The 12331-nt window shown below is 46.5% G+C and overlaps 1 protein-coding gene across 2 annotated transcripts in view; it reads right to left on the bottom strand.

The window, feature by feature from the left end:
• Positions 1-12331, bottom strand: part of SLC6A20 (solute carrier family 6 member 20) — an 87765-nt gene that overhangs the window by 38908 nt on the left and 36526 nt on the right. Inside the window, exon 1 of one of the 2 annotated variants that reach the window (XM_027097039.1) lies at positions 1190-1376. The exons of the other annotated variant lie outside the window; for it this stretch is intronic. Within the exon in view, the coding sequence (XP_026952840.1) occupies positions 1190-1310 (121 nt within the window). The 5' untranslated portion in view covers positions 1311-1376. Of the gene's footprint in view, positions 1-1189; positions 1377-12331 lie in introns of those variants that run through there. 2 annotated transcript variants of the gene reach the window in all.

The following is a 12331-nucleotide window of genomic DNA, read 5'->3' on the forward strand; positions in this document are numbered from 1 at the left end:
ACACACACACACACACACACACACACACACACACACACACACACACACAGCCAAAGATAACTATTGTTTTATTCTCTTTGGTATGTTTTTGTTCATTCTCTTTTCTCTGCATACTTTAAAACATAATTGAGATCATCCATTTTATACAGCTTTGAATCTGACTTCCCTCCCTCCATTTAATGTATAACATGAAAAAATGCTCAAATACATTTTTTGAAAAACCTTCTTAATGGCTTCCAAGAGCACCACCGCGTGCATGTTCCATAATTGATGGAACCAATCCCCTTTAGGTGAGGGCTTAGGAGGTTTACCACACCTGGCTCTTATTAAAAGATGGAGGCTATCCTTCTACTGTCTACCTTCTGTCAGAACTATTTTCTTTATGTAGAGTGCTAGAAATAGAATAACTCAGAAAAAAATTTTTTTAATGCTGAGACTTCAATCTCTATTGCCACATTGCCTTCCAAAAAAGCACTTGACCCTCACTGAGGTTCTCTGGCATGTCACAGAAGGCGTCTCCAGCTCCCTGGAAGGTATGCGAATGCTGTGTGGGTGCGTTGCTGTCTAGTGAGCGCACTGTGACGCTTCAGAGGAAAAATTTGTAAAAAACCAAAACAAACGAACAACACTGCAATAGAGTGATTAGCCTTCCTGCCTACTGTGGTCCCAAACCCAAATCAATCTTGTGATAAAAAATTTAAAGAAATAGCTCAAAATCCTTTTATCCTGAGTTTCAAATCATGCTGCCAGGAATGTTTCTGATCTGAAAGTTGTATAATGAGTTTCTGTTGAACAAGACAATTTCCTGCTGTCAGACCCCTGCCATCTCTTCTCCCGAGGGAGGAAAATAGTGTACCCCCCACCCCGTGCCTCCTACTGCTCACAGAGCCGCAGCCTGACCAACAAGGGTGACAAGGGCGTGCTGGGGGGCTTGGCCGCCCCTGGGATGGGATCGGGGCTGCAGAGGGCTCGAGAAGGCGCTCTGGATAAGAGCTTCAGCTGTGGACTGAGATGTCCTAGGTCCGATTCCCGCCTCTGTGACTCTGGGCAAATCACTTCGTTCTCTGAACCTCAGTTTACTGGCACGCAATATGGGGCTAACCCCAGCGCGCACCCCCAGGCCACTAGGCACAGAAGGCGACCCCGCGGGGTCTTGAGGGGACTGCGCAGCCCGGGCGTCGGCACTCACCTCCGCCGTACATCTGGCACAGGTAGGGGAAGCGCCACACGTTGCCCAGCCCCACGGCGTACGAGATGCAGGCGAACACGAACTGCAGCGGGGTGGCCCACAGCGGCCGCGCTTCGTCCATGGCCCCGGAGCTCGGCGCTCGGCGCGCGGCGCGCTCGGTGCGCGGCCGCCAGGAGCGCCGTCCCGCCCGGCTCGGCCTGGGGATGGCCCCGCGCCTCTGCAGCGGCGGCTCGCCCGCTTTTTAATTGCTAATCTCATTAACGGCGCTCGCGTCGGAGGGGCGAGGCTGGTAAATGGATGACGGCGAGCCCCACCCCGCCGCCGGGCCGCCGCGGCCGGGAAGGCACCCGAGATTGCGCCGTACAGGATGGCGCCCGGGCCCCTCCAGCTCGACGTGGGGTCTGGTGCGTCGGCTGTGGAGCTCCTGGGAGTGGTCAGGTTCCCTCGAGCACCTACCCAGCATTTACAGAGTGCCTACTGTGTGCCAGGCTTTGTCTGGGGACAGGGCTGTGAACACCACAAACATCCCCCGCCCTCCCGGAGCTAACATTCTGGTAAAGGGAACTGCTTAAATGAACTGGATGAAATAGCCCATTTTCAACTAGTTTTGACCTACAGAAAGGATAATTCCATATGGTTTACCCTAGTCCATATTTAAGACAGAGAGAGGCAAGGAAGGCAACTAAGGCAAAGGGGTTAGCAGTTCTAGGGGCGGGGGGGTAGGCTGGGGTGGTCAAGGAGGGCTTCCCAGAGGAGGGGACTTACACTTACCCAGAGACCAGAAGGAAGCAAGGGACTCCCCCCACCTCTCCAGCGGAAGAGAAGTGATCCAGGCAGCCATCTCCTTCCATTCACAGACAGGTTGTGTGTGCCTACTGTGTGCAGGGCCGGGAGTCTGGCTCTGTAGTGCAGGATGGGGCCAGGAATCAGGTTTCGAACAACCACTGTGGGAGATTCTACTCCTAGGGCCAGAGATTCTGGTTCACTAGGCTCGAGCAGGTGGGGGCTAAGAAACCTCATAGTTCTACCAGCCTCTCAGGTGATTTGGTTTAAGGAGGTCGCTAGAAACGACTAAGTCAGGTGATTTGGGAGTGAAGCAGGATCTGGCTTTGAATCTCAGTTCTGCCACCAACTTGGCTGTGTGACCTTGTACAAGTCATTTAACCTCTCTGAGCCTCTGTTTCCTTATCTATAATGGGAACAAATATTTTCCCCTTCCATGAGTTCATGTGAGAATTAATTGAGAATTTAGCTTACTATCGGGCACATACTAAGTGCTCAACAAAGAAGTCATTACTACAGGCTGAATGAATAACACACTAATGACATACTTTGAACAGTGCACCTGGTACAGAGTAAGAGCTAAGAAAATACTTGATAAATAAGTAAAATTAAAAGGAGATGAAAAGCAGAGGTGCCAGTGGGAATCTTAGTTGATGCCAAAATGAAATCACCACTGTGGCTCGACCCCTGGTTGGACTGTCCCAGGAGTTCCTGCCTGGCTAGTGGCACAGGAGAAAGCGGGGTGTGCTGAGGAAGACAGGGGCTCCTCAGACATACCACCTGTCCTCGACCTTCCTACCTCCAACAAGCAAAGGAGAAAAAGTTCTCAATGCAGCAGGGGAGACGATTTTGATTTTGAGACTTCGAATTCTAGGGAGTGTTTTTGTTTACCCCTCACCTCCTCCCCAGAGGAACCCACTATCCTGGTTTCTATCCCAGAGGTCAGTTTCAGCTGCTCTGACCTCTACAAAACTGAACTCATGCAGTATGTGCTCTTTGCTGCCTGGCTTCCTCGGTGGGATTTACTCACATTCTGGTGTGCCGTGTATGATGTCCTTTATCCCTGCCCCCTAGGGTTCTGAGGTGTGAACATACTCGAGTTCATGGCTGAGGGACGTTTGTGTTGTCTCCAGTTTGGGACTGTGATGAATAAAGCGTTACTGAACATCCTAGTACGTGTCCTTAGGTGCATGAATCCACTCATTGCTGGGAACTCCGGGCCATCAGGTAGGTATGTGTGCACCTTTAGTAGACATTGCCGAACTGTTTCCAGAAAGGTAGTACCAGGTTACACTCCCGAGAGTTTCAGTCGCTGTGCATCCTCACCAACGCTTGTCATTGTTTTCAAAGTTCCACCCGGTCTTGTGGGTGTGTAGTGATAGTTCGCTGTGGCTATTAATCTTAATTTCCCTAATGCTAATAAGGCTGCATACCTTTCCATAGGCGGATTGGGTCATTTGCATACCCTCTTTCATGGAGTGCCTGTTCAAGTCTTTTGCCAGCTTTTAAATGGCTTGTCTGTATAGTTCTTTATATATTCTGAATATGGGTCCTTTGTCAGTTTTATGTATTACAGATTTCTTTTCTCAGCTGTGAGTTGCCTTTTTATTTTATCAGTGGTGTCTTTTGATGAACAGACGTTCTTAATTTTAATAAAGTCCCAATTTACCAATCTTTCACCTTAGTCTTCTCCTTTAGTTTTTTTTTAATGTCCTTTTAAGAGATCCCTCCCTTACCAACTCCAAGGTCATGATGATATTCCTGATAATTAAAATTTGTGGCAAAATAAGTCTCAGAGACCCACAGAGAGGGCTGCCTTTTAATGCTGTCGAATAGTAAAGAAGGCATGTTGCTGCCTCTAGCCATCCACCTGGCATGTTCTTGTTCTCATAAATGACTTTTCCCTAGACAGTACCTGGCTATGTGGCCGCATTTCAGACACTGGCCACCTTGGAGAGATGCCCAGCCTGTTACCTGGAAGAGGAGGTGGCTTGGTGTTTGTTGGTTTGACATAAGCAAGGCCCCTCTTTGATTCCCTCCCCCAGGGATCAGGCCAGCACCTCTGTCCAGTCACACTGGCAGACTCCCTGGGAGCCTGTTCATGCTGTGAGGCCCTGGGTAGGGCTGTGGGTAGCACAAGGAGGCATCCCTGTAACAGGACTAAGTAACACCTCAGGCCTCCTGGTAACATCCCCACACTTTCCTGAACCCCATCTGACAAGACTCTAACCTGACAAGACCCATTGTGCTGCTGTGGCTGCTAGCAGAGGACAGAACAGGCCTGGGTGGGTGTGCTTGCCCAGGGAGCCAGCAAAGCAGGGGGGTGGACGTTAGTGGTGGTGGGCTGGCAGATGGCTAACAACTGGCTCTCTGCGGCAAGAGCTCTGATATGTAGGTTTACCAATTTCTATGGTGTAAATATTCCCACCACAGCCGATTCCAAGCTACCAACATGGTGTCACTGAACATGGAGTTGGGAGAGAAGTGCAGTAGCTCACCGTTAAACAGAACGTCCACCACACATATGCAATGATACAGATAACCTCAAGAACAGAGCTAATAGCGTAGAAAATAATTAGGAAGTGGTGGGCTTTGAGTATTGACTACCTCTGTTTTAAATAATTTGTTAGTTCATATAACTTAATTTTTAATAATGGCTGTGTTTACGGGACTTCCCTGGTGGCACAGTGGTTAAGAATCCGCCTGCCAATGCAGGGGATGCAGGTTCAGGCCCTGGTCTGGGAAGATCCCACATGCCGCGGAGCAACTAAGACCGTGCGCCATAACTACTGAGCCTGTGCTCTAGAGCCCACGAGCCACAACTACTGAGCTCTCGTGCTGCAACTACTGAAGCCCATGCGCCTGGAGCTCATGCTCCGCAACGAGAAGCCACTGTAGTGAGATGCCCGCACACCCCAACGAAGAGTAGGCCCCCGCTCGCCGCAACTAGAGAAAGCCTGCGCACAGCAATGAAAACACGATGCAGCCAAAAATAAAATAAATTTTTTAAAAAAACACGAAAAAGAAAAGAATTCTTTTTAAAAAAAAATAAAAAAGGCTGTGTTTAGCAATCAAGTCACAAAATTCCTGAAAATGTACCAGGTGGCACTCACCAGCCTGTAGGTGCTGGCCCAGCACTCTACAGGGACCCAGGGCTGGGGAAGCAGCTTCTGTGTGGCAGGGGCGAGGGGAGCGAGTTCAGCTCTCAGTGGTCAGCAGGGTTTTCGGCTTAGCTAAGCCCCACCCCAAGTGCTCCCCGGGGGCCTCCACTAGCAGTGAGGAAGAAATCTTCCCGCGGACCGGCCTGTCTAGTCTCACTGTGCCACGTCACGCAGGACACACTCCCTGAAGGATAGGCCAGCCTGCCCGAGTCATCTAATTTAGGGAAGAGGGTGGAGAAAGTGGGGATGGCCCCAACTCGGCTGTGTGGGTGTGGGTCATGGCCCCGCGCCAGCGTTCCAGTTTCTCACCCACCAGCTATCGCCACACAGCTTTCAGTACGTGCTCACCCTAGTGATCCTGCTGTTACTTAATCCCCTTTCAGTGGCTCCCAGTTCCCCACAAGATAAAGTCCAAACTCCTCAGCCTGGTCTGGAAGGCTCTAGGAATTTTAAAAAATTGGGCCCTGAGGAATTTGACCCTTGCTTACCTAGGTTCCAGGAGAAGCTAGACTTTTCACCTCCCGGAAAATGCTGTGCATTTTTATACTTCTGGGCAGTTCCCTCAGCTAGGAACACCACCTCCCTTCTTCACCCAGGAAAAGCCTGTCCATTCTTCTCGACCCAGATGGAATATTACCCTATTTAAGAAGCCCCAGCACCTCTATCCCCAGCCAGAATATATCACTCCCTCTCCCCTGCCCTCAAGCCTGGGTGTACATCTGGCTTCTAACACTTTCAGTGCTGCCTTGTCAGGAAAAGTGTAAGATACCTGTCCCCTCTGGGCTGTGGCTGGTATCATGTCTAAGTCATCCTTTTTTTCCCTAGTGCCAGGCGCACGGTTGAGTCTCACTGAAGTTAGCTGATAAAGGAGAAGCCTGCTGCAGAATCTGAGCACTTCAGTATAAATTCCATAGCATCCAAGACCCCGAGATGTCCATGTTGCAGAAGGTTTCTTCAGACATTTCAAGTCTTTATTGCCCACCTACTACTGTGTGCCAGGAGCCAGCTTGGGGACTTGAGGTAAAACCTCTGAACATGGCCCTCCCTTCCCTGCTCTCCAAGGCACCTGCTCACTGTCCCATGGGGAGCACAGAGACACACACAGTGCAAATAAGCGTGTGGAAGCCACCAGGAGGAGGTTCTGCAGAAGAACACTGAAGCTGCTGTGGGGACTGGTCTAGCTCAGGTGGTGAAGATGAGGGCCCTCCCAAGAGCCTGGGGGAGCCCCTGCTCCGGGGCTGAGTGTGTGCACATATGTATGTGCATGTATTTGTGTGTGCCTGCATGTGTACATATATGGGTGCATACATGCCTCTCTGTGTGTGTGTGTGTGTGTGTGTGTGTGTGTGTGGTGCTGAGGAGACAGTGAAACTGAGCAGGACCCTCTGAGGCCTTCCTGGGTACAGAAGTTCCTCTGTGTCCCCGTTTCTTGTTTGTAGAAAAAGGCTTTAGTCTCCTAGGCCTTCCCTGAGTTCCAAAGAGCAGACTTAAGCAGTTACTAATTAGGGAAGTGAGGGCATGCAGAAACAAAGAGAAAGCAAATGGTTCCGTAGGAAAACCAATTAGTTCAGTGATAAAACAGTCTTAGTTTCCCCTCAAGAGACACACATAACAGTCTGACGCATATCTTTGAGTTTTTATGCAGAAACTAAGACACCCGCCCAGGTGGAGGACTACATGCTGACTCCAAGACCCCAGACTGGGACCAGAGGGAGGGTTGATAATTAAGATTCCTGAAACACCAACCTGTTACCTCAACACCAACCAATCAGAAGAAAGTCTTGCACCCTGCAGCCCTCACCCCAAACACTGCCTTTAGAAACCCTTCCCTGAAAGCCATCGGAAAGTTAGGGTCTTTTGAGCATGAGCTGCCTGTTCTCCTTGCTTGGTGCTCTGCAAATAAATGCTGTACTTTCCTTCACCACAACCTGGTGTCAGTAGATTGGGTTTGTTGTGCAGCAGGTGAGCAGACCCAAGTTCAGTTCAGTTAAAGTTTTGGCAACCATGAAATGACAGCTGTCCCAAGTGGGCATCTTGCCCATGGCACATTGTCCCCTGGCTGGTGGTGACACTCAGATTCTGTCCAGCAGCTGCCTGAGCACCTTCGTCTCAGGGGCAAACCCTAGAACTTGCTGCTGACCAGGCATTGCTGACCCATGGTGCTTTTGGTTCTACGGTGAAGGAAACAAGGCTCTGGTCCTGGTCTCTTAGACACCTGTGGCAAGTGCCAGAACCTTGTGTGGGACATCAGGATATTCTTCCCTACTGGGTTGCCTTGATTGGAATTTCCCTTTTTTGGGAGGGAAAGGCATAGGACTTGATCATCTGGTTTTGGGTGGAGTACTGCTTTAATTGGATTTTCCATTCTGGGTTGAGGAGTTCCTAGGCCATCAGGTACCACCTGAGTGGTAATTGGGAAACTCCCTGTTAGACCAAGGCTTGCCTGCGCCCCCATCTGGAATGGCAAGTAGGAAACCTTCCATTCTTGTGCTAGGGAACTGCAACCCTGAGAGGCCATCAGATACTGATCTGCCTGTTTCTAGTAATACCAGCCGTGTGAAAGAATAATGGGAAACCATAACTCTATTCCACCTTGTAGTCCCATATGTGGTGCTCCAAGGACGATGGTGCTTCAAGGACAAAGGACAACCCTGCCTGAAAAAGTGTCAGCATCACACCCCCTACCAGACTCTTAATCGCCCTCCCCACCATGTTGTGATGGTTATGAAATTCCTGAGCCCACCTGGGTGACACCCACCTGGGTAACGGGACCTGACCCAAATAAGGAAAGGCATCTGCCCTGTCCTACTCCCACCCTATAGAAGGAAGGTATATGTGCCTCGACCAATCAGCAAACGAAACTTTCACTTGGACCATTCCTTTGTTTTCTGGCTATAAAAACTGATCAATAGCACATGTTCAGTCTTGACTCTCCCAGACTACTAGGAAGTCTGCCCGCTGTTCTGGCAGCAACCCTTCCCTCTAATAAATTCTATCTTCTTTACATTCTGCCTTATGTCTGGAAATTCTTTTCCAACCTGCATTCAGACCACAACACCCTAGGGTGTATTTTGCAAAACTGGGAGATCTTCAGCTATGCTCCCATGAAGGAAAAAATGATATTTTATTGTAATACTGCTTGGCCCCAGTACTCCCTGGGATCTGGAGAACGATGGCCCCTCAATGGTGCTTTAGATTATAACACCATCTTTCAATTAGAACTGTTTTGTAAAAGGGAAGGAAAATGGGATGAAATTGCTTATGTATAGGCTTTTATGATATTCTATCAATGTAAGCCTTTTGGAATTGGTTTGGCTTTTATCTTGGGTGTGTGCATGAGTGTCTTGGTACATTATGTCCAAATCCTGTTTTCTCTCCCTGGTTTTGACCCTCATTAAGGGGTCCTGGTTTTGGGGGAAACTCTACCTGTAGGAGAGGAAGAAAGTGAAAGGATTAATCATCCTCAGAGACATTCCTGGTATTGACCCTTGTTAGAGGGCCCTGGTTTTGACCATTTAGAGGGTCCTGGTAACTTGAATGTGATCTAGACAGTCCTAGAAACTGATAGTTTAAATTTGGTCTTGAGTCTGATTCAGAGCAGGTAAGTTCATCTGGAAGTGTGAAGGTGAGTGAACGATATGTATTATTGTCTATTACTGTGGTTTGTTTAGACTGAACTGGCTGTTTGAGAACTGAAGGAAATCACCATGAAAATGGCCAAAATGGGCTCTTTTGACATTCCAAAACTGGTTTTTGCATATGCAGTTAGAAGATGCTGGTTTTCTACGAGGAACTTATTTTTTTCTCCGGGTGCCTTTGAGATGTAAATGTTCTACCAGGGCTCTCAGGAACTCATCTTATCTGACCCTCTCCTATTCCTAAGACTGAAAAAAAAAAAGGGGGGTGAGGGAAGAGGTCTTTTAATTCAAGCAGGAAAACTATGAGATATCTGTGTCCACGTGGATGTATGTATGTCTGTGTATATTATAGATATGATGTCTTTACCTCCAGGTGGTATTATCAAAATTAATTTGTAAATTAGCTCTATTTAACTGGTTTAAAGGAAATTTAAGTGCTTATATAAATTCTTGAAAATATAAAGGAAACTGATCAGAATGAATTTCAGGTTCACATGATCTGGGAAATATTCAATATTGAATTAATATCTGGTATTAAAGTTAGTGTAGGCTTGTTGGTTTAATTGGTGAGGATGTCTTTAACATCATCAATATTGAGTATGGTAGTTTTATTGTACCTAGTCTAAATGTATCATTAATTACAATAAATATAAATGGATTAAATGGACCAGGTGAAAGAGACTATAAGACCAGAATAAAAAAATTCACACATACACTTACATGCCATTTACAAGAGAAAAATCAAACAAGATCACAGAAATATTTACAGTAAAATGATGAAAAGGATATAGCAGGATAACGTTATCCAAAAGAAAGCTAAGAGGAGCTGTATTACATCAGACAAAATAGACTTTAAACCAAAGAGTGTTATTAGTGATAGAAAGAACATCTATCACTAGAAAGATGTAACATTCTGAAAGTTGAATACAATTAGTAAAATAGCTTCAAAAACCAGGAAGCAAAGAGTGATAGACTACAAGGAGAAACTGATGTATCTGCTATCATGATGGAGATTTCTGCACTCCTCTCTCCATTGTCGGTAAAGCAGAAAATAAAAAGTAAAGAACAAGGAATGGAAAATGATACAGATTATTAGAATAAGAGCCAAATGGAACTTTAGAAATGAAAAATAACTGAAATTAGAAACCCAATGAATGGGTTTAAAAGTGGATTAGACACAGTTGAGGAGAGATTTGATGAACTCAAAGATATGTCATAAGAAATTTTCTGGAACACTGCACAGAGAGATAAATAGGTAAAAAATATGAAAAGAAGTTAAGATATATAGACAAGCTATGCAGGGCAATAAACGCTTACCTAGAATTCTAGAATGAAAAGAGAAAGAAACTGAGACAGAGCCATACTTAAAGTACTAGGAGCTGAGCATTTTCCACTATGGATTCATGCAGTCCAGTCAATCTTATGCAGGATTTAAAAAAAAAAAATCTCTCTATCTATCTCAAGATGCATCAGGATGAGGCTCCAGAACATCACGGTGAGCGCTTAATCCATGACACAGGTCTCACTGCAGAGGACTGTTTCATTTTGGGGATTTTGAAAAAAATAGAAAGGTAGAACTTAGGTCCTGGACAAGTAGAATAGCATATAATTTAGAAGAGTGATAAGAATTCAAATGTTCTACAGAGGTGAATAACTTTAGACTCTGTGATGGTATGCAAAGTGAACATTTCAGGGAGCTGATGCCAAATGCTTTTTATAGCTCTCCAGGATCTAATCAGTGTTCATATATTGCATTTGGTTGTTATGAATAGAGTTGCTTTTAGGACAGTTTTCCTACCTTTTAAATTTCATGATAATTGACTTTCTGAAGAGACCAGGCTAATTGTTTGAATTGCAGAATGTCCTACATTCAGGATTTGCCTGATTGTTTCATTGGGGGCCATTTAACACTGTTTTTTCCTCCTTATAACTTGCAGAGAACATGTTCAATTTAGTCTTTATATGGCATGTGTGATATATACTATAGCACTGTAAATGCACTTAGGCAATTAATTGTATTTGTTACTGACAGACTTTGGGAAAAAAATGAGTATGTAACCTGAGCTTGCGATTTACGTTCACAAAATGAGAGACAATACTGACCTTCTCCACTAAATTTAGACTATCTGGCACATCTAAGTGAGGCAGAATGCCCCTAGGATGGCGAAGAATCACTGGCTAGGACTGAAGTCCGGTGACCGCACAGAGCTGGGACTGGGGTGGCAGCTGCAGGCTGTGGCTCTGTTTCTAGGGCTGCTTCTGCTGTGAGATATGAAAAAACTAATGGGACACAGATTACTTTGATGGCAGATTTAAAAATGAGAGAAAAGAAAATGAGAAGTCTAAGGCTTGAAAGCAAAGAAGACTTAACCTAAAATGATAGGGAAATCATAGCATAATTTTTTTTTTTTTTTGCGGTACGCGGGCCTCTCACTGTTGTGGCCTCTCCCGTTGCGGAGCACAGGCTCTGGACGCGCAGGCTCAGTGGCCATGGGTCACGGGCCCAGCCGCTCCGCGGCATGTGGGATCCTCCCGGACCGGGACACGAACCCGTGTCCCCTGCATCGACAGGCAGACTCTCAACCACTGCGCCACCAGGGAAGCAATAGCATAACTGTTTGAATTTGTATACTTTACTATTACTTACTGGTAAAAACTCAGGGCTTTGTGAGACTCAGAGTAAGGTTAAAGAAAATAATAAATTTAATATGCTGTGTCCTTTTGTCCACATGCCCACTTCCAAAGGACAGCTGTTTCAAGAAAGCAACCTGAAAGGCTTTTCTGTAAACGGATCCTTCTGTTGTCTGAAGGAACTCATTCGGGTAAAGAGCACCAAGTAGGCATTGTTTAGAAAGGCCCAAATGGAACAAACAGGCATTTTTCAGGTCAGAGGGAACAGATGCAGAAACAAGCTTATTTGGAAAACATTGTGGCTTCTCACCACGACCACTCAGCTGATCACCTGCGTTAGTAAGATCCAGCCACATACTATGAAAACACCGGCCGGAGAGCAGCGATGAACCATTCCGTACTTTGTGTTGGTGTTGGCTAAATTTATTTCTTCACCTCAAATATTTTTGCTGGGAACAAGCAATCAAGACCAACTAGAAGGCATAATCTGGTGGAGAAAAACAGAGCCCTGTGAAAATATTTTCAAGGGTCAGAGTACGCCTGGGGCCACGCTGTCTCAATTAGTGACCCCCAAAGGAGTTTCACTGTGTCCTGCTGTGCTGTTTTGTGCCTGTTCTCTCATTTCATAACAGGAGAAGCCCTATGAATCTCACTCTGCCAGAAAACGCACATGCTTCGTTTCACAAGCTCAATAGCTCAAATTACACTGGATTTCTTTCACCTGTCGATATGCAAAATGTGGTCTCTGGCCCAGAATGGGCACCACTGGGGAGCCTGTGAGAAATGCAGACTCTTGGGCCCCTCTCCAGGCCTCCTAAGTCAGAACCTACCTTTTAGCAAGACCCCCAGAGGATCTGTAGGAAGGTTAAAGTTTCAGGAGCATGCTGGTTCTTCAACCTGGTTTCACGGCAGGATGCTCTATGTAGATT

This window comes from Aethalodelphis obliquidens, unplaced genomic scaffold (genome assembly GCF_003676395.1).
Source record: "Aethalodelphis obliquidens isolate GAN/ISIS:26980383/991018 unplaced genomic scaffold, ASM367639v1 scaffold111, whole genome shotgun sequence".
Classification (NCBI taxonomy): domain Eukaryota; kingdom Metazoa; phylum Chordata; class Mammalia; order Artiodactyla; family Delphinidae; genus Aethalodelphis; species Aethalodelphis obliquidens.